General features: G+C 40.5%; 1 protein-coding gene across 3 annotated transcripts in view; it reads left to right on the top strand.

Annotated features, from left to right (window-relative positions):
- Positions 1-16,374, top strand: part of ABTB1 (ankyrin repeat and BTB domain containing 1) — a 74,502-nt gene extending 58,128 nt beyond the window's left edge. For all 3 annotated transcript variants that reach the window (XM_085851138.1, XM_085851139.1, XM_085851140.1), the window contains 4 exons: positions 4,460-4,558; positions 12,043-12,210; positions 12,336-12,536; positions 15,362-16,374. In XM_085851138.1, coding sequence (XP_085707264.1) covers positions 4,460-4,558; positions 12,043-12,210; positions 12,336-12,536; positions 15,362-15,568 — 675 coding nt within the window. In that variant the 3' untranslated portion in view covers positions 15,569-16,374. The remainder of the gene's footprint in view (positions 1-4,459; positions 4,559-12,042; positions 12,211-12,335; positions 12,537-15,361) is intronic.
- Positions 16,375-22,140: the final 5,766 nt, after the last annotated feature.

Raw genomic sequence — 22,140 nt, forward strand, 5'->3', positions numbered from 1 at the left:
GAGGCTTTGTTGGGCCTCGAGACAGGACGCTAGTCTCTCCCTATTCCCCTCCAGAGAGGGAACGTAGGGGTTGGGAGTAGGCTAGGAGGACATGATAGGCTAGCCAGACAAAGATGATAAAGGGGGTTAGGGAGAAAATTATAAAAATAAAGAGGGGATAAATTTTGTTGTGTTGTTTGGCAAATTAAGGGAGTGGGTATGGACAGAGACAGGCAAAGGCGATAGATTGGGGGAGACAGTAGGCTAGGTCTGAGCCCGCCTTCAAAGCGGCCGGCACCACTGCACTCCCTCCAGACCTGATGGAACCACACCAGAGGCCGGCCAGCTTCACCTGCCGGCCTGTTGTGCTGCAGCTGCCTGTTCTGCATGGACTTGCCTTGCCATTCCTCGTTTGCCTGCCTCTGCCATGACCCCATGCCTGCTAGCCCTTGTTTGCGTTTGCCCCTGTGTCCATCCATCACCATGTGCGCCAGGACCATCCAGTTTTGCAAGGACTGCCCTGCAGGCAGCCCGTGCATCCATCATGTTCATTTGTTTTTGCGACCGTCTCCATCCATTCCCCTGCATCAATGAACTTCGAAATGACTTTTGCCTTTCCCCTTTCACAGATCACAAGTCCTGGGCCATGGTAAAGTAATGGATAAATTGAGTGAAAATTGTAAATACGTGGAACCTCACCTGCATGTTTGTTTTAGCGCCGGCAATTTTAGTTAAGTTGTCCGAATGAGTCTGAGGGTTTGTTTAGTTAGTTACGCAGCGCATTCGGTTATTTATTTTTAGGACACGTATAAAGGAATGTCGCACTCAGGGATCCGAAGGAAGAACGTACTCGGGGAAAACTTACACATGCTGGTCAAACGAAAATTTGACGACTCGGGACGAGTCTGTAAAAACGGGAGGGGGTAGTGTTACGAATTTGGAATTCGATTGCACACAACATACAGGTTCCTTTAGTCAGCTATGTCGATAGCCGAGTGCTTGTTCCCGAGATAGCTCACGTTTCATTGTTTAAATGTTCAGAAATCGATTAGATGCGCTGTGGATCGATTTAATAGTTAGGGAACGAACAATGGAGACATCCCTCCCCCTCTTCTGCGAAGAGGAAGAAGAATCCTGCCGTCCTGTGACTCATGATGTCATCAACTCCCTCCCACCCATGGCTGAGCAGGGGATGGAGCACGAGGGCATGAGTCATGAGTCACGCCTGGAGCGGCGGAAGGGCGGGAGAAGGATAAGAGATCTTTTTCTTTGTTCGTGTTCGGAAGTTGAGTAGTAAGCTTTTTGCTTCGGCAGAGAGTCGTCGTTCAGCAGATCTTCAGGTCTTGTTTGGCTTGGCTTAGGGTTGAGGCCTTCGGAAGCTTTTTGCTTCGGCTTGCTCAGTGAGCTTGGGCTGAGGCCTGGCTCGGGAGGAGGCTTTTTGGAGGCTTTTTGCTTTGGTGGTTCAGTGAGCTTCGGCTTCTGTTTGGCTCGGGAGAGTTTTTTGCTTCGAGCTCCTTTGTTTTGGAAGGAAGTTGAGCCGGTTGCTCGTCTCGAGCTGCGAATGGTGGCTTCTTCTTCTTCTTCTTCTTCTTGGTTTTTGGAGCTCTTTGTTCTCCATTTTGGTTCCCGGCTCGGTGCGACTCATCGACCAGTTCGTGGAGGTGGTTCCTCGGGGAAGCGACGCATCGACGGGAAGGATCGGCGCCTCGTCTTACCAGCACGTGTTGAGAAGCGCGGGAGGATTCGCAGGAGCTCGGGAAGGATCACGTCTCACGGCGATTGGATCCATCTCGCTCTCGCTGGAGCCTGGGTCCAAACAACTTGAAGACCACACGAGGTGGAGAGGTTCGAGATAGGTTCTGGGGTTCAGCTCACCTGTCCTCTGAGCTGGAGCTTGTTATTAAAGGCCTCTGCCACCATTTCTTGGGTGTGTGTGTGCGTGCGTGTGCCCGTGAGCCCGTCTAATAAGTAGGAACTGCTGTTAAGTGCAAGTGACTGTACATAATAAGTAGACGGTTGTAGTTCTTTTGTCGTGCTTTTGTTGCTTGCATAATTGCATCTGTGTTTTGCCTTGCTTAATTGCATACGTGCTTTATTATAATAAATGTCCTTGTGTGAATGTAAACCTGTTCGTTGCTTCCATTCCCTCATTGAACTGGCCCATCTTGCACTCGGAATATAGTTGGTTTTAAATAGCCGGTAAAGTGATCAGGTCCAACGGGACTGCGCGATAATACCCCGCTCGGTTATCCAAAAAAGAAGCGTGCTGCTTAAGCGGCTCGTTTCCAAGCGGTCCCGTTGAGGTACAATCTGTCGGTAACCTACCTGCGCGAATAATTAGGTAATCGAAGATTTGGCGATCGGACCCTGTAGCGCAGGTAGAGTGTGGACATGGTTCTGGTGTGGTTACAAACACACCTGTGGCTGGTTTCCGGCGTTAATCCGGAAATCCGCGACTGGATTGTCCGTTCGGTGGGCAAAGCGACCGCTATTGGTTAGACACGGTCGTTCGCACGCCGACGGGCGGGAAATCTACAACAATATATATACTAGCGATACCCGTGCACATGCACGGGATAGCAGTACAACATAGCTGGTAGCAGACGACAGATCATACACGCGGAATGACAAAAATATGCATTGTACAAAATGCAATTGGTACTATGGAACGCCAAGACTTCCCAAACATTGTCGGCATGTCCGCTAAGTGCCACAGTAATTTCATAGGGATCGTGTGATGGCGAGCCGAGTTTTTAGTGTGCAAGCTTGGTATTATAATATATATATATATATATGTATATATATATATATATATATATATATATATATATATATATATATATATATATATATATATATATATATATATATATATATATATATATACACACACACACACACACACACACACACACACACACACACACACACACACACACACACACACACACACACACACACACACACACACACACACACACACACACACACACACACACACACACACACACACACACACACACACATACATACATACCTAATCAGGGATGCTGCTATAGCCTGTCTCTCAGAAGTGTGCTGGACTATGCTCTGTTAGTAAAATGGTAGAGGATATTCTATGGAAGCAGAGAGGTTATTGACATAAACCAAGAATATGGTTGGTTTCAAAATGCTCCTTCACAACACACTAGCTTTGATAGAAGGCCATGAGAGTGCCTTCAAGAGAGACCCATTGTTTCTGCTCTTGGAGAAAATAGGATTTCCCATTTGAGGAAGGCACCCTGAATACCTTTCCCAGACAGCTTGGAATGTATGGCTGGGTGCTCGACATCAAAGCTCATTAGGTTGGCCTGTCCTCTTCTTTGAGATTTAGAGCATCCATCAACTGTGTTAAAAGAAGCATATCCCATGCATATCCCACGGTATAATTCCCGGAGTCGAGGGGAGTGGGGTGGGTGTTGAACAGCCAAACTGATGCTTGAGGTTTACAGCAATAGCCGAACTGATCAGTTTTTCATTGAATGGATAATTCTTGGACCATTTCTTGTGACTAGAATTGTTGTTGGCAGTGTTCTAAGTTGAAGGTAGACATGCATTTGTGAAAGATCTGTAAAATAGCATGGAGAGAGGAGGGTGGAGGGTTAAAATATAGTTTCTGAGTTTTAAAACACCACTACCATCTGGTCAATTTGCAGTGAAGGTGGCAAAATCGACGATAAACCTTTGCGGGACAGAAATCCACACAGCTCAGGAAGCAATCTGTGATTGAGGAAAGGATGGCATTGGGATGGTGTGGATTTGGGGATCTTGATCTCTCACTTGTACCGAATTTAGCAAATTGGCTTTTTAAGGGCAATGACTCCATCCTTTAGGTGTGATGGATACAGATGAGGAATATGTACCTGTGACAGACTTGACCAGCTCCCACCAGGATTTTTGGGTATCCTAAAAGGTTTGAGAAGTTTGTTCTCTGTTGAGCTTGATGTTTGGCTGTGGTTTAATTGAAGGACTGCAGATATACACTGGTTCTGGACCTTGCTGAACTACCCGAGACGTTTTCACCTTGGTGGCTGTCTGAAAACCACCAATGAGGTGCACTTTCACAACGACATGATCAGAAGAGTTTATTGGAGTGGAGGAGGAGCAGAACATATTTGAAGGGTAGCTTGACATGACCAGGTCTAATCGAGAATGACTGCCATTTTGAGAGATGATAGAATATAAACTGACTGAGTAAGGTTAACTGTTTTGCAGAAGGCCATTGCTGAAATATCAGGGACTGCAGTATGGGGTCTGACTCTCAGCCAGCTGTCATGGTAGCTGGATTTTTCACAAACTATAAAGAAAGCTGGAGAGGGAGGACTGTTGAGAAGTCATGTTTGATTAAAAAAAAAATCCTTGCCGATGGAGGAGTCATGGTTGGAGGTATGGGAGACCACACACAAACAATTTATTTTATTTTATTTTATTTTATTTGCAGGTTGGGTTTGGAGAGTTGCCCTTCGATTATGCAGATTCATTTCCATCCTTTCCTGACTGCTGTTTTGAAGTTGAGAACTACAGGTTTCTCTGTCATAAGGTGGGTAACCCCCTCTTAGATATTATGTTTGAGATGCATCTTCGGCCCAAGTATCTGCATTTTCAAATTTGTATCCAAGTTTCATCCACATTTGTAAGCATAAGCAAGCCGGTTATAAGTGCACGATTATTTAAGAACCATAATTGCTTCCAGCAAAAAAAAAAATCATTGTAATTACCTCGTAATGTTTCATTTCACCCATAATCACAGACTGCAACAGACTGCTTTCCGTAGATATTCTGAACTAGAAGGAAAAAGTAATTAAACGAAGGCTGTCCTTTTTAGCTCGCCTGTTCGAAGAACAGAGAGCTATAGTGATACCCCCGGCCTGAGCGTCAGCGTGAGCGTGAAAATGTTAAAGTTTTTGGTGCAAGTTATTTCCTTTCTAATGTTTTTATCTACCACACTTTTTTTTACTGATTACAATATACAAATAAATATATTGCTTTAAAATTATTTGGATCAGACTTCACTGCAATGCTTTATAAAAAATATTATTACACTAGTCTTTTAAAAACGATAAAAGTATAAACAGGCGAGCATTGGGTGGCTTTGACATCAACTCTGGTTATGCCTCCGATGCCAAAGGCGTCGGAGACTTTATGTTTTTGGGTGGTCCGTTCAGCTGTCCGTCAGTCCGTGATCAATTTTTGTTGCCGCGATAACTTGTGAACAACTGAAGAGATTTTTAACAAAGTTGTTGCAAAGGTGTGTTATTATGCAAAGATGAGTTGATTCGATTTTGGGTTCAAAAGGTCAAAGATTATGTGACCATTATCTGAAAGTAGCAGATTTTAGTTTCCGCGGTAACTTGTGAAACCATAAAGGGATTTTAACCAAAACTTGCTACAGGTATGTACGATGATGCAAAGATTAACTGATAAAATTCTGGGTTCAAAACGTCAAAGGCCTGAGGTCAAGTATCCCTTAATCGAACACCTGTGTTATTACAATAACTTATTAACCACTCAAGAGATGTCAACCATACTTGATACACTTATGAACCGTTTAAATTTTAGATTGAACAGGTCAAAGGTCGTGTGTTCTTTGAAAATCATTTTTCAGATCACACCTCGAGTTAGAGGCATCTGATGTCTCTTTTCTACTTCTATTTCTCTCTCTTTATCCCTCCCTCTCCATCTCGATCTATCTCCCACCCCCGATCTCATGGGCTCTCTCAAGGGACCTTTAATTTTTCATGTGACCTTTAACTGTGGGTTTATATCTAATGTGAGTGGAGGCATATCCATTGACACGTTTCTCGTTTTTTTTTTGTTTTTCCTCTGCATTACATGATATTGATGGGAGTATCATATATATATATATATATATATATATATATATATATATATATATATATATATATATATATATATATATATATATATTTTTTAAAGGTTGACTTGTTTTTCTTTGTTCTATCAGTCTTCCAGTTTTGTTCAACCCTTTTCTCTGTGTTGGCCCAAAACAAACACCCTGTCATTTAATCCAACCTTTGTAATTCCTGAACTCTACACAGTATCCTCCATATAAACCATTAACTAGCTTTTTATCCTCCTACTGTGTGGAAACCAAACTAAACCACAAGAGTAAATCTGCTTGCATTGCAATGAAAAGACTGCACATTCACCCAGCTGCTTCATGCTTTCATCTTCATACCTCATTTGTTGTTCCTCCCAAGAGACTAATTACCTTTCATTCAGCTGTCTGTGCTGCTATCCTTTTCCTCTTCTCAATGTTTAATTACATGGTGCTGCATTATTTTGAATACCAACATCAATCTCGATTATGCTGTCATTAGTGAAACAAATGTCTTGCTTTCTGAAGCTTTCAGGAAATGCTTCTGAAGGTCAGAATTTTTGGTGTAATTTGCAAATACGAGAATTTTGCTCTTCTGCCACCTGTTATTGTGCACACTGTTTGGTAAATGAATACTGGCAAGGTGAGTAAAAAGGGACTGGAGAAAATATATGCCACCAAACAGGTTCTGCAACTTGTGCAGACAAATATTCCTTGCAAAATATACAGATTGCCTTTCCCTCGAAGAAATGTTGCTACAACCAATAACCAACTCATTTTCCTGCCTCTCTTACTAACAAACCACCTGGGATTGCCCCTCACACACCACGTAGTGGTGGACATTTTTAGTACCTATTTCTGATTAAAGAAGCCATCCAAGGACAGCTTTGCCCTTTGTGCCGTCTGTAGGTTTTTGCAGAGCAATGTTATGAGGTTTTGTGCATTGCCGGTGTGTGCATCGCCCTCTCCGGGGCTTCCCGAACCGATGGTCTCATGTCTGTTTGCCATTTTAATAATGAGTAATTTGGTGCCTCTCTATATGATCAACAAGTTGAAGTACTTGGCGTTGTTCAAGGAAATTCAATGAAATATTGTTTAAATAATTCCTGCATGACAAATTGGGGAATGTTGGCTTTATGGTTTTGAATGAATTACTGATTTTCACAAAACGTATTACTCGATCGCTCCTGTGAAAAACCCAGGCAGTGTATGAGCAACATAATCACTCAAGGCCTGGACACGGAGGTGTTATAATGAACCTGTTTAAAGCAATCATTTTCATAACAGGCGCAAGTGTAAACACTATAATAATTAAATTTGTGTTGTTGACAACAAATCACTAAAACCTCAACATAAGATCTGCACAAGACCCGATCGAGGCCTGAAGGCCAATTATCTGGTTTTATCCAGGGTCAAGTTTTTTTTTTTTATCCAAACATAGCCCTCGACCCTATGTATGAAAGAGGAGTCTATGCAAAGTTTGGTTGCACTGATTCCTGCAGGGTGTGAATGCATAAACGAACAAACAAACACACTTTCTTCTTAATCTATTAGATGTGCATCACCATGATGACCAGTGTGACTTGTCATGTATGTGGAACTTGGTAAAGTGCGTTTGTTTTGTTGCAGTCATTCTGTTTGGAAGAACGGGCAATGAATAAAGACATGAATGGAGGATGTGACATCTGCTTCATCTGTGACTTTTTATGGCAACATTGAAATCGTCCTGGAGTGATTAGCCAAGGTTTAGATCGATGATCCCGACAACATCATTGAAAGATCACGACCACTTTTGGGGTGACTTGGTGAAGGTGAAGCAGTAAAAAGCGATTACAAACAGTGCATCGTGCTCATGCAACAACGGCAGGTCAGAGAGCATGGAGTCCACTCGCCCTCTCGTGGCCTTGAACCAAGATGGCTGAAGGTTAAAAAAAAATGGCTGGTTGGTCTTCTTTTATTAAATTTTGACACAGAGTACAGGCTCGTGGAAGACTGAGAACATAGAACGGATCAGGACGCAACATAACAAATGGAACGGTAGAAAGAGAAGCGGGAAATTCCAACAGCAGGGCGGAAGGAGTAAATAGATGGAGGTGCATCGCGATGAGGGGTAGGGGAGACTTAAGAGGTGGACAAGATGGATACAGAAGGAAGATTTTTGTGAGTGCGAGGTGGTTTAAAGGGTGCATAAAAGATCATGGTTTTCGATTGGGGATGGTTTGAGATGGTGGTATGCAGCTGGCTTGAAGACCTGGAGGGAAAAATGACATTTAAGAGAATGTGGAAGTGGGTTCCACAGGTGGGGAAAAAAAGAGCAACAAATCAGTGTTTTGATGGAGTCTTGCTGTGGTTTGAAGGATTTTGAGGGCATAAGGTACAACATGGTTTGCTGTTTCACTTTTAATTCCCTCCACCACCGAAGGTGGACGGAGGTTGTGTTTTCGTGTGTGTGTGTGTGTGTGTGTGTGTGTGTGTGTGTGTGTGTGTGTGTGTGTGTGTGTGTGTGTGTGTGTGTGTGTGTGTGTGTGTGTGTGTGTGTGTGTGTGTGTGTGTGTGTGTGTGTGTGTGTGTGTGTGTGTGTGTGTGAGCAGGATATCTCAAAAAGTTCTGGACGGTTTCAGACAAAATTTGATGGACTAGTTTGGGTGTGTGACAAGGATTCGATTTTGGGTGAAGATCCAGATCCGGATATGAGAATTTATTTTAATTTTCAAGTGATTCTTCACCATTGAGAGATCGGGCCAAAAACGATATTATAGCATCTTGGATCAAAACGTTGTTGACCAATTCAGACAAAACTTGATGGACAGCTTTGGAGTTTGACACAGACAAGTTTATTAGATTTTTTTTGAGGATCCGGATCTGGATACTGTAATTTTAAACGGATTCTTCAATATTGAGAGATATACAGTATAGCATGGTATCTCAAAAATGTTCTCGACGGAATCGGATGAAACTTGGTGGATAATTTGGTTTGGTGACAAAAACAAGCCAATTCGATTTTGCTTCAGGTCCGGATGCAGATCCAGCTTATCAGTGGGATACAATACGTAAACTGTTCAGCCTGGTGTCGGTGGCGTGCACTCTGCTCGGTGCCATTCCAGTTGCACCTTGTAAAACGGGCTGTTGCCCTTCAAAAAAGTATCAATCATATATTTGCGGTACTTTATGATGTATTAGTTATTAGTGTCTTCCTCCTTTAACCCCATCAGGAGGTATTTCTGTTTTTGTTTTCCCCGACTGCTTTTCCGGCCTTACTCTTACTTTTCACTTTCAACATAAAGCAAGTACAGGGGACATTGAATTGTAATATGAGGTGTGCTGAAATATGAAGGTCTCCTCATTCATAATTCCTGAATGTGTGAATGTGAACTCTGAACTACAATGACACACATTGTTAACGGAACGTTTCCTACGTTATTTTACACACTTAACAGGCTGCGTGCATCACACGGTTTGTCGTTGGAGGTGCTGTATGTGCAGGGTGTACTTGCACTTTGTAAATTTTCCACTTTCAGCTTGCATGAGCAACGTGTTGTCATCGATGTGTTTATCTGAGTGTACATTCATCACCAGCTGGTTGCAATGTGTGGTTAGTCGAGCATGAACGGGAAGATTTGTCCCAGTTTCGTGCAGAGGTTTAAAGAGGGATGTGACAAACGGCGAAACTGAGCCACATTCCAGATGACTCAAACAAGCTGTTCGTTGAACGGAATTCAGAGTCTGGAAGAATTGTTGGTGAGCAACAAACGTGTGAAATGATTCTGTTTATGCGGTTTTGCACACCAATCTCAAAATACAAAAGATTTTCACGTCCGGTGGCGTCGATGCCAACGGATGACTAAAAGACCACACACTTCTCCACCTCTCATAACAACGGTGTCCAATGATGCAGTGAGTGAGTGACAGTTTGTGAGTACCATTGTGATTATTGATGAAACCAAAAGGCAGTTGACACAGTGGAAACGTTGGCTCACCTCCCACGAAATATAATTTGAGTGCGGGCGTCAGGTGTTGGTCATCTTTTGGGAAGCTCTGGGCATCATTCTCACCCATTGCATTCCAAAAGGGAAAGCTGTTAATGGTAGTAGTTTCGTTGAGCTGTTGCGGAAACATTTTCTGTCCTCCATGCAGCCAGAACGTCCAGAACTTGCACAGTCAGGGTTTTGCTTCCACCATGCCGATGCCCCACCACAACAGGGCAACTCAGGTACAATAATTATTTACAAAGCAGTGCACTGAACTGATCCCACATCTGCCATATTCAGCAGAGTTTGCACCCAGTGACCTTTGGTTAATTTGTGCTGTCATGATGGCCGAGAGGTATGCCCACTTGCTTCGAAGCTGTCTCGCCGAGGTTCGAATCCCGAGCCAACTATAAACTGTCATCCCAGTGTTTCACAGGCAGGGCGAGGGAGGCATCAATTTGTGAACAAATTTCAAATCACAAATTTCTGCCCTTATTACTTAGTCGAATGTCAGGCCTTTCCAGCCGGTTTGTGAAAGACGGGCCAAAATCTTCACCCTGGCCAATCCCACAAGAACGTTGGAATAATTGTGTCCGTGAAAAGAAGGAAGACCTTTGGTTATTTTATTTGAGTCTTCGTGATCGCAACTTCTCCTCCATATCAGCATTGAGATCAACGGTTTATCAGTGGGCTGCACATACCCCTGAAAAAAAAACAAAACAACCTTTGCTCCAGCCTTCACATCATGGATGGATAGATGCCAAAAGTGTATAGCGTTCCTCGTGGTCCTTGTTAAGGAGTGAAGTACGTGTTATTTTATTTGTAAGTCATACATGCTTGTTGACATAAATTTGGAGACTTTCATGTTTGAACACCCCTTGTATAACAAACATGCCGTCATTACATTATGTTCATCACCCAGCTTGCTTGCACCAGCCATGTGTGAAGATGCATTGTATCTGTTCTGCTCTTTGTGTGTGGCAGCTTGGCTGCCAGTGTGGCTATCATCTCTTGGAAGCGTGGCTATGCCGTTGATGCTGTGCCCCTCTACCAGTACACCGGTACTCATTTTGCCGACCTCAGAAGGATGACAGGCTGAGTCAACCCCACCTGTTGTTAATTCAGTGGTAAACGGGCTCGAACTCAGGACCCTAGGATTCCCAAGCCAGCCACCGCTAAGCCAACATCAGGCTTGTATGCATTGTATGACGCATTGCTTCATGCATTTATCTTCATTGCCATGCTTTTTGAAAAGGGCGTGGGGGGAGGGGGGTGGGGGTGGGGATATTGTCATCGGCTCCGTCTGTCTGTCCGTTTGTCATGTTATCTCATCCTCAACAGTTGTGCAGAAATTCAGCAAACTTGGTAACTATGATCACCACATGGCAACAAGGTGAAAGAGCATTGTCATTTTGACTCCGTCCCCTGTGGCTTGGTCAAAAGGTCAAATGCAAAAAATGCAATTCCGGGCACATTTTAAAATTAAACTGTATATGCGATCAACATTTGGGGTACGCATGTAATATGGAACGATTTTTTTTTTCGGATTTCACCCCTGGGTTCAAGCCCCAGATTGTGGGGACTTTGGCTCATAGGGGTCAGAGCAAAATTATATTTTTTAATTCCAAATTTTATATTGGGTCTTTCCTGGTGGGACATTTTGTGATATTTTAACTTTGCTTTATTTGGGGATTTGCGATGGTGCACCAGCAACTTTACTCTGAGATATATATATATATATATATATATATATATATATATATATATATATATATATATATATATATTTAAACTAGCATAACCCGCGCTCTGCGCGACATGTTGGGATGGGTGTGTTTGAGAAAGGAACTGATGCAGAGTATCGGTAGTAATTTTACTTTAATGCAGTAAGTGGAATACGAGTTCACTGTTTCAGAACCATTTTATTTACTTTTTTTTGTACCATGCACCTCATATGGTCTTTGAGATAATGTAAGCCGAATATCACGTTACTCGAGCGCAGAACAAAGTCGAAGATAGCGCGACACGAAACCACAAACTCGGAAATAATATATAATATATAGTGGGACGCTTGTAGTTCTTGCTCTACATCCTTCGGTTGTGGCATGACTTCCTTCATGGCAGTACCTTCTTGTCGATCATGACGTGTTCAAAATCTGATGGTTAACAAACTATAACTTCAGCCCTCCAACCTGAATTGTCTTGTCCGTGTCTCAGGCTTTCTTTTGCAGTCGTAGCGAGTACTTCCGTGCCCTGCTGGAAGATCACTTTTGCGAGGCGGGCGAGCTGACGTGGCCTGTAAGCATCAGTGTCATTCCCCTCCGTAACATCACGCTCGACGTTTTCAGAAGCCTTCTCTACTACATATATAGCAACAGTGCTAAGGTACGTCAGTCCACTGAGTACCTCCACAAATCCTCAAAATCCAGTGAGTTGTAATGCAGACATTATGGCAGGTGAGATGTTTTCTTACACTCTTCCTTGTTTCCTTCTTTGCGTTGTCATGGAAGCTGACGAGTGAGCAAGCATACAGCTTGTTGCCATTTGCCGACATGTACCTGCTGCCCGGACTCAAACGTCTGTGTGGTAAAGCTCTGGGCCAAGTCCTACGCGAGCACAGCGTGCTCTCCGTGTGGCAGACTGCCCGCCTCTACTCGCTCAACCGGCTGGAAGATCAGTGTTCGGAGTACATGGCGCACATCCTCGATCGGGTTTGTGGCACTCGCTTTCACTTCTCACCACAGACATGTAGCGGGTCACTTTGCTATTTGTAACGACGTTCATTGCACCTTTTAAAAAGTAGCATTGCCCCAAACCTGGCCAATTTTGTACAAAATTCTGCCATAACATATTCCAGTCAAAAGTGAGGCCTTGCCAGCCGGTTCATGAAAGACTTGAGCGAATCTCGCATGATCTGAGCCTTCGACCCTATACTACGGGCCATGGTACGATAATTAGAAGTGGTGTCTTTTTAAATGAGTAATTTAAACGTTTCTCTTACAGGCTTTCTCTTTTGTCTTCAAATCAATTTGTTACCTTTTCTCAGCGAAGATCGGCCTTTCTTCTTCTTCTTTTTTGTTTTTTCATTCCAATTTCAAACCTTTTTGTTGTTTCTCGAAGCTGTATGCTGTCACTGCCCATGGGACCACAGCTTGCAGTCCATTTGAGGGTGTAAAACCTCACGAGACTGTTCTGCAATGCTTCGCGCCGTTATTTGTGGCCACACAAGTCGTCAACCCCTTATCGTGCCGAGTTCCATCAGAATCCCACCATTCGTTCACCGCATGCAATTTGGTTTTTAATCAAAATGTTAATTTGTCCTTTAATCAGGGAGTCCGTTGCTCTTTCAGCATCGAGAGGTCATTTTGAGGAATAAATGTTGTAAAGTCTTTGGCTTGGTTAATCCTTCGTTGCGTCGGCGTGTTTGGCATTCCCATCTGAGAACGTTCCTCGTGATGCCAGGATCCCATGTTCGAAATCCCCTGTCCTGCATTGATTAGTCCGTTGTTGTAGCATTGTCGTGATTCTTGTAAAAGTACACAGATGTCTCTATGTGCCTGTTCTGAATGTGATGTCGGTACAGCCTTTGATGCATGTAGAAAATAAATTCCTCAAGGAACAGAAGAAGTAATGTTCGGGTTTATTTTCATCCCCACGCTTTTTGAAAAAAGAGGACCTGAAGCTCACCTGGATCAGGAGTAACAGTCGCTCAAACCACCTGCAGATGTCTTGAGACCCTGATGTTTTTTTCTTTTTTTCTTAATGCCATGAACAAACTTCGGTACATCACAGGTGATGAAGGTTGTGATCAAGTTTCATTGAAATTGTGTGTGTAGTTTCGGAGAAGAGAAAGCAAATGTTTATTTTGGTTTGGGGGTTCGAACTCCCCACTACCCCCCCCCCCGGAGACTCCCTTAATGAGCACAGATTTTGATGCGGTTAATACTTTGGTATATCGTGGGTGATGAAGGTTAGTTTCATCAAACTCTAGTGTGCAGTTTCTGAGGAGACAGCAAATACCTATTTAGGGGGGGGGGGGTAACCTGCCCCTCGCCCACCCCCGTAACCCACCTTGAGCACAGATTTTGATGCGGTTAATACTTTGGTATATCGTGGGTGATGAAGGTTAGTTTCATCAAACTCTAGTGTGCAGTTTCTGAAGAGACAGCAAATACCTATTTAGGGGGGGTAACCTGCCCCTCCCCCACCCCCCGTAACCCACCTTGAGCACAGATTTTGATGCGGTTAATACTTTGGTATATCGTGGGTGATGAAGGTTAGTTTCATCAAACTCTAGTGTGCAGTTTCTGAAGAGACAGCAAATACCTATTTAGGGGGGTAACCTGCCCCTCCCCCACCCCCCGTAACCCACCTTGAGCACAGATTTTGATGCGGTTGATACATTCTGGTAAATCACTGGTGATGAAGGTTGTGGTCAAGTTTCATCAAAATTGTATGTCGTTTCTGAGGGGAGGAAATACCTATTTTGGGGGGGGGTTCAACCCCCCACCTTCCCTCGCCCCATAGACCCGTTAATGCGTGCAGATTTTGATGCGGTTGATACACTTTGGTACATTCCCGGTGATGAAGGTTGTGGTGAAGTTTCATTAAAATCGTATGTGTAGATTTGGAGAAGAGAGCAAATACCTATTTTAGGGGTGGGGTGGGGTGAAAAAAACTCCCCCTTTGACCCTCTTAATGAGCGCAGATTTTGATGCGGTCAATGTTTTCGTAAGGCATCAGATATGAAGAATGTGGCCAAGTTTCATCAAAATCGTGTGTTGAGTTCAAGTGATAATGACTGAAGTGTTTACAGACTAACTGACTCACTGACTCACTTTCCTACATACACTGCTCGATCGCATAAGCTCACCTGACTAAAGTCCAGGTGAGCTAAAGAACCGGGGAGATATTGTAATCGGGTCTATCTGTCTGTCTGTCACACTGTCTCCTAAATGGTTTGGCAGAAATTCATTTCGGAGTTTTGATCGCCACATATGAAGAAGGTGCAAGAGCATTGTCATTTTTTTTTGGCCTCGCCCCAAAGATGAGGTTAAAAGGTCAAATACCAAAAAATGCAACTCCGGGCGCATTTTAAAACTTGAAAAAAACATAACTGAATATGCAATCAACTTTGGGGGACGCATGGAATATGTAACGATGGTTTTGGGATTCACTCCCAGTTCATGTTGCAGGGTATGGGAACGTTTGGGGTCACGGGTCAAATTGGGGGGAAAACATTTTTTTTAACTAAAAATTTGATATTAGGTCACATGGTGGAATGGTTTTCCATCTTTCACCTTTGTTTTAGTTGAGAAGTGTGGGGATTTGTGATGTCACATCAACAACTTCGCTCTAGTTTCTTTGGTTGCTACATTTTTGTTCCCATCTTGCTGGCATGTTTTTTTTTTTTTTGTCACCACCACCGTGTCTTCGTATCCGGACTAGTTAAACAAATATTGTTATTCCCGTGTCTTGTAGGTTTTATTCCGTAAGATGTTTGCTGTTGGATTCCCCCTTTCTTCCGCATTGGCAGCTCGTGGAGTTGGAAGAGTTTGCCGAGGCGGTGCAGGAGGATGCCAAGGCAGTTGAAGCTCGTCAGGAGACGGACTCCATTCCATTGGTCGATGACATTCGCTATCACGTGACTAGCAATGTACAAACGTTCAGCGCGCTGGAGGAAGCTCATCTGAAACTCGTTGCACTCGACGCTCTCCTTGCTCGCCTTGGCATCGAATGCTAGGTGGTGCCTCCAGAATCCTTCCAGGCAGTCTCCGGGCCCGCATCGTTTTGAAAGCGCTTTTCTGGTTGGTTCCCGTCAATGTGCTAATAATAGCTTTTCTCCTTGGTTCAGTTGCTGTTTCCCCCATTTTCACAGAATGCTCCAAGCGTGGAAATCATGGTGATGCAAATGCATTGCTTTTCCTCGTATACTTTCAGCTCCTGCACCTCTCGTGTGTGTGTGTGTGTGTGTGTGTGTGTGTGTGTGTGTGTGTGTGTGTGTGTGTGTGTGTGTGCGTGCGTGCGTGCGTGCGTGCGTGCGTGCGTGCGTGCGTGCGTGCGTGCGTGCGTGCGTGCGTGCGCGCGCGCGCATCTTTTCCCTGGTTTACATTCGTTTTATACGTCCACTTTGTTTATCCAAGTACGAAGCAAACTTGGTGCGGAGGCTCAGGTTTGTCTTTCTTCATCTGCTCACGTCCTTCTCCTCCTTCCCCTCATTTCCCAAAGTCAACATGCATGCTGTGCCTTGCCTTGATTTTACGTAATCAAACACCATGCTTCCTCGTGTTTATGGTATGCTATGATTGGTTGGTGGATAGGAGTCTGCACCATGGAGGAATTTCAAACGAACATTTGTTTGAATGGTATGCTCATAGTTTATTTGTTTTTTTTATTTAACCTCTTTGTATTCCTAATTTGCTTTCTTGGTGGAAGGGATGGATAAAAAAAAAGAAAAAAGAAAAGTTTAACATGTGAAATGGAGAAGGCCCGGGGATATAAAAATACCTCTTGCTTTGTCTCCTATAATAAAAGATCTGGCATTGAAAATGTGCTGCCATTTGTCCTTGCTTCCCATACTCGATGAAAGTGTTCACTTGTGAGTACAAAACCCTGGGTTGGTCTGTTTAGCATTTCCATCTAACCACTCAAGCTCACAATGCCGAGATTCTAGTTTCAAATCCGGTGCGCTACGTTGTTTGTCCATTGTCTCCTCGTGTCTCTTGGTGATCTCTTGATGACATGCATTTTGTCATTTATTATGTCTGGTAAATATAAAGTTTCTCACACTTTTGTTTTGGGAATTAAAGTAGCGGCATCTATTACCAATGATGTTGACTTTGCAGAACGCTTCAGGAAAGAAGATTTGCACTTCGAGGATGGTCCAGAGGTATACACATTCGGCGATAAGCTGTCTTTCTTGGGTTCGAATCCTGACCCAGCTATATACTGTCATCTTGGTGCTTCACAGGCAGGGCCATTTATCAATGCGTGTGCTGTCTCTCGGATGGACGTCCCATCTGCCAGCATTAGTTAGTGGACTTCAAAGATCCCACGGTGTCCTTCGCGGAGCGTAGGTGAGTGATCGCCGGCACAATGAACAAAATTACAAATTCCTACCCGGACTCGCTGAGTCGGAGTGGCGACCCGACCGAGATTGTAGCCTCGTAACTGCTTCGGCAGCACCAACGCTCTGCATAGAGCATGGTACATGATGATAATGAAAGAAGACATTCAAATTCTTTAATTGTGATGAAGAGAAATTAACATAAAATACACCAATACATTCCAAAAAGTAAAACCCATCAAGTTTCGGGGAAGAGGTTAACACGGCCAGCTCCACTGCGTTAAGGACTTTTCGGAAGGAAGGTCTCTGCACTCGAATTTAAACATCTTTTTAGGAATAAAGTTTGTTAAATGGCATATAGATGGGTGACAAAAGGAGGGGGGGACCCTGTTCACATCTCTGTATGAAAGAAGATTTTTCCAGGATATGTTGACTTAAACGCAGGTGCAAGGCACTGTCATTGAAAAACCACTGAAGATGAACCTGCATTCAACATCCTTCTGTTGTCGAAGGTGATGATGGAGAGACATCACAGTATTTTAATAGTGAGGCCTGTATCAAATTTCATGGCATTTACACTGTGGTTAGCCTTTTTAGCTCACCTGGACTTTAGTCCGGTGAGCTTATGCAATTGAGCAGTATCCATTGATGAGTTAGTCATTACCGCTTGAACCAAACACACGGTTTTGATGAAACTTTGCCACAAACTTCATATCTAATGCCAAGCGAAGGTGTATCGACCACATCGAAATCTGCATTTGTTCAGGGAGCCTTCGGGGCAGAGGGAATTCAGGGAGCGTTCGGGGCTTCGCAATATGTGCGCGTGACCTGGAGGAGCGGCCAGGTCCGCGAGACCGGGGGGTCCTACCCACGTCCTCGTGACGTGTTGGCGGGCGAGCCATAGATGTGGCCGCGCGGCTGTGCCCCGACTCCGTGCTGCTTGGTGGGTTTCGTTGGCATGACGTTTGGAGTGGGGTGGGAACGGGGCTCCCTTTTGCACTATCTCGGCGCGGGGGAAAGGGGAATTGTTGATGCCCTGGGGGAGAGAGATGGCTGGCTGGCCTGGGTCCCGCGACGAGCGACCCCACACCGCGACCTCGTCACCAACCGCCATCCTCCTCGCCTCGGATCCGAGCTCCTTTGCCTCTTCCCGCAACTCTTCTCAGCCGACTCCAGAACCCAACTCTCTCGATGACACTCTCTTCCACTCTCCAACCAAAACTGACTCGCTCTGCCACGATTCGCCTTGCGCTCGCCGTTTTATAGGCTGGCAGGAGCAGCTAATATGCAAATATTCGGATCAGGATGACCTTGGGGGCGGAGCCACGCTCGCGCATTGGTCGGAGGAAATGGGGGTGTGAACCTCCCCTGATCCTAGAATTTGCATATATCGATTTCACACAGACGCGCCTGGAGGCGGGGCCAAGCTGCCTCGCGCTTGCCCATTGGACGGAGAAGTGGGCGTAAAGCATTCCTGATCCGAATTTTCCCTCGGAAAGGCCGCTATTTGCGCTCGCGGCTCGGTGCGCTCGGCACCAATCGCCGAACGGGCCCGAGACAGCCCGACGTTCAGTGTTCACAGGTGGTGCGGGAATGGCCATAGAAGGAGAGAGGTGAAGGTGGTGGAGGGTTTTCGGTGGTGGTTTGATGGTCATGGTGCCATTTGGGAATGGCGGTGAAGCGATGATGTGGGAGCGTAGATGGTGGCAGTGGCGTGGTTGTTGTGTGATGGCGGTTGAGACGTGGTTGGTTCAAAATAAAGATAGAACAGAAAAACGCCTAACTCAAAGGATCGCAGCCCAGATGAATCACATAAATTCCCTCTATACACTGGGTTTGGGCTAACTACACATGTACTTAGAGATATCTCACCTATGGGTCCTGAATGGTGGCTTGCAAATTTCCACAGCCACAACAATACATATATTAATTCAGTGGCCCAACGGGGCTTGAACTCAGGACCTTTTGGGTCCCAAGCCACTGCCCTAACCACTGCACCAACACCAGGCATTACTATATCTATATATATATATATATATATATATATATATATATATATATATATATATATATATATATATATATATATATATATATATATATATATATATATATATATATATATATATATATATATATATATATATATATATATATATATATATATATATATATATATATATATATATATATATATATATATATATATATATATCTATATATATATATATATATATATATATCTATATATATATATATATATATATATATATATATATATATATATATATATATATATATATATATATATATATATATATATATATATATATATATATATATATATATATATATATATATATATATATATATATATATATATATATATATATATATATATCTATATATATATATATATATATATATATATATATATATATATATATATATATATATATATATATCTATATATATATCTATATATATATCTATATATATATATATATATATATATATATATATATCTATATATATATCTATATATATATATATATATATATATATATATATATATATATCTATATATATATCTATATATATATATATATATATATATATATATCTATATATATATATATATATATATATATATATATATATATATATATATATATATATATATATATATATATATATATATATATATATATATATCTATATATATATATATATATATATATATATATATATATATATATATATATATATATATATATATATATATATATATATATATATATATATATATCTATATATATATATATATATATATATATATATATATATATATATATATATATATATATATATATATATATATATATATATATATATATATATATATATATATATATATATATATATATATATATATATATATATATATATATATATATATATATATATATATATATATATCTATATATATATATATATATATATCTATATATATCTATATATATATCTATATATATCTATATATATATATATATATATATATATATATATATATATATATATATATATATATATATATATATATATATATATATATATATATATATATATATATATATATATATATATATATATATATATATATATATATATATATATATATATATATATATATATATATATATATATATATATATATATATATATATATATATATATATATATATATATATATATATATATATATATATATATATATATATATATATATATATATATATATATATATATATATATATATATATATATATATATATATATATATATATATATATATATATATATATATATATATATATATATATATATATATATATATATATATATATATATATATATATATAAGTAGGAGTAAGAATACTGATTCTGGCTCACTTTGCCCCATGTAAATGAATGGGGGATTTTCAGCGATTTATATTTTTTTCCCTAAAAATAAATCCCTTTTTATCCCAAGGTATATTTATTTGTCTCCCCTTTTAACCTGGAGGTTGAACCTCATTGAATTGAACACCTGGGGGTTGAACAGCTCACTCATTGAACCTATAAAGATTTGTTCATTCTCAAATTCCTTCAATAGTTTAACTTTCTTTGCACAATAATCCCCATCTAAAATATTAACAAACAAAACATTTGAATCTTTATATTTTTTAAGATACCCCATTTGTGCCATTACGAAATGATAAACTTCTCTTAATGCTCTCATCTGACCACCTCCTGAGCCACATATCATTTTGAGATTATAGTAAATTGTTTTTTCATTGTTCAATTGATAACCATCAAAGTTTTCAGTCCATTCAAGGATATTCATTTTTTTCTTTACATCCTCTAACTTACTAGTTTTTAAATTAATTCGCTTATTTGTTTTATTTACCTTTGTTTTAGTTATTTTTTCAATAAGACTTATTTGATATTTTTCACATTCATTATGTTTTCCATTTATATACCAAGACTGAGATTTTCTCCACTCTTTAGTTTGATTAATACTTGGTTTAACCATTTATATATTGTGAAAAAACGCGGCGGTAGCCCTTAAAAAACCCTAACCCATCTTCCCATCGTTAAAACATAATCTATTTTATACACTCTATCATACAATATCCATATGGAACACAATCTATTCCATTTTCTAAAATAAATCTCTTATCATCAAAGGCTCCTAATGCCTTTTTATTTACTTCTTCACTATATATGTTATGTTTATAACTTCTTATTGTATTCATTTTCCTATATTCTTCTTTCTTATTCATCAAACAATTATAATAATTTCTAAAAGTTATTGATTTCTTTATTACATATTTCTTTATTCCCTTTAACCTCTTATCAATCTGTTCACCATACTTATAAGCATATGCCTTTGCTCTCAATCCAATAAACTCACTCATTACTTTTCCACCCAACTCATCCTTAAACTTACCAATAACCTTTTCATTCTTTTTGGAAAATAACTCACTCTTCTTGCTGAAATTACTTGTATCATATACTCCAATATTTTTCTTCATATCTTCATAAACATCATCAGTTTTTATATCTAAGATAAAACTATCAGTATCCATATACAACAATGAAACATTTTCACCATACTCTTTCTTTAAGTCATTATACAAATAATCATACATCAATATATTTGATAAATCAAGAACTGCTGTTCCAATATAAATTGGTTTATCCATTACAATACTTTCCTTTTTCATATGAATTGCAGAAAAGTTCTCTGAAAAAACCTCTTCTCTCTCAAAACTTGGTTTATTTATCAATCTCGAAGCTTCTTTCCAAGATGTTGCGAATCTAATGTTTTGTCTGTTTCTAACATTTTCCATAGTCTTTCCAAATACAGCATTATTCATTAATTTATAAAAGTCCCCTTCAAATTTTACTTTTGTATTTGCTCTCATATCTGTATTGAATTGAATATACTTTTTCACCCAAGGACTTTGTTTAAATTTTAAAACTCTATGAATTTTAGCTACTCTCAATCCTTCTCTCAAAAACTGTTTTAAGCTTCTCTGATGCAAAACATATCCCTCTTTATCATAGAATGTTGTTAATAACTTTTCTGTTGATTTACCTTTAATATTAAAACTTTTATGATAATCACTTAACCATTCTTTCTTTGGAGTTTCTTTCTCACATGCAAAAGGAAGATCTTTATGCTTATTATGAAGATCACTCGG

Source organism: Eptatretus burgeri, chromosome 13 (assembly GCF_056783735.1).
Source record: "Eptatretus burgeri isolate ZD-2024b chromosome 13, Ebu_testis_v1, whole genome shotgun sequence".
NCBI classification, from domain to species: Eukaryota; Metazoa; Chordata; class Myxini; order Myxiniformes; family Myxinidae; genus Eptatretus; species Eptatretus burgeri.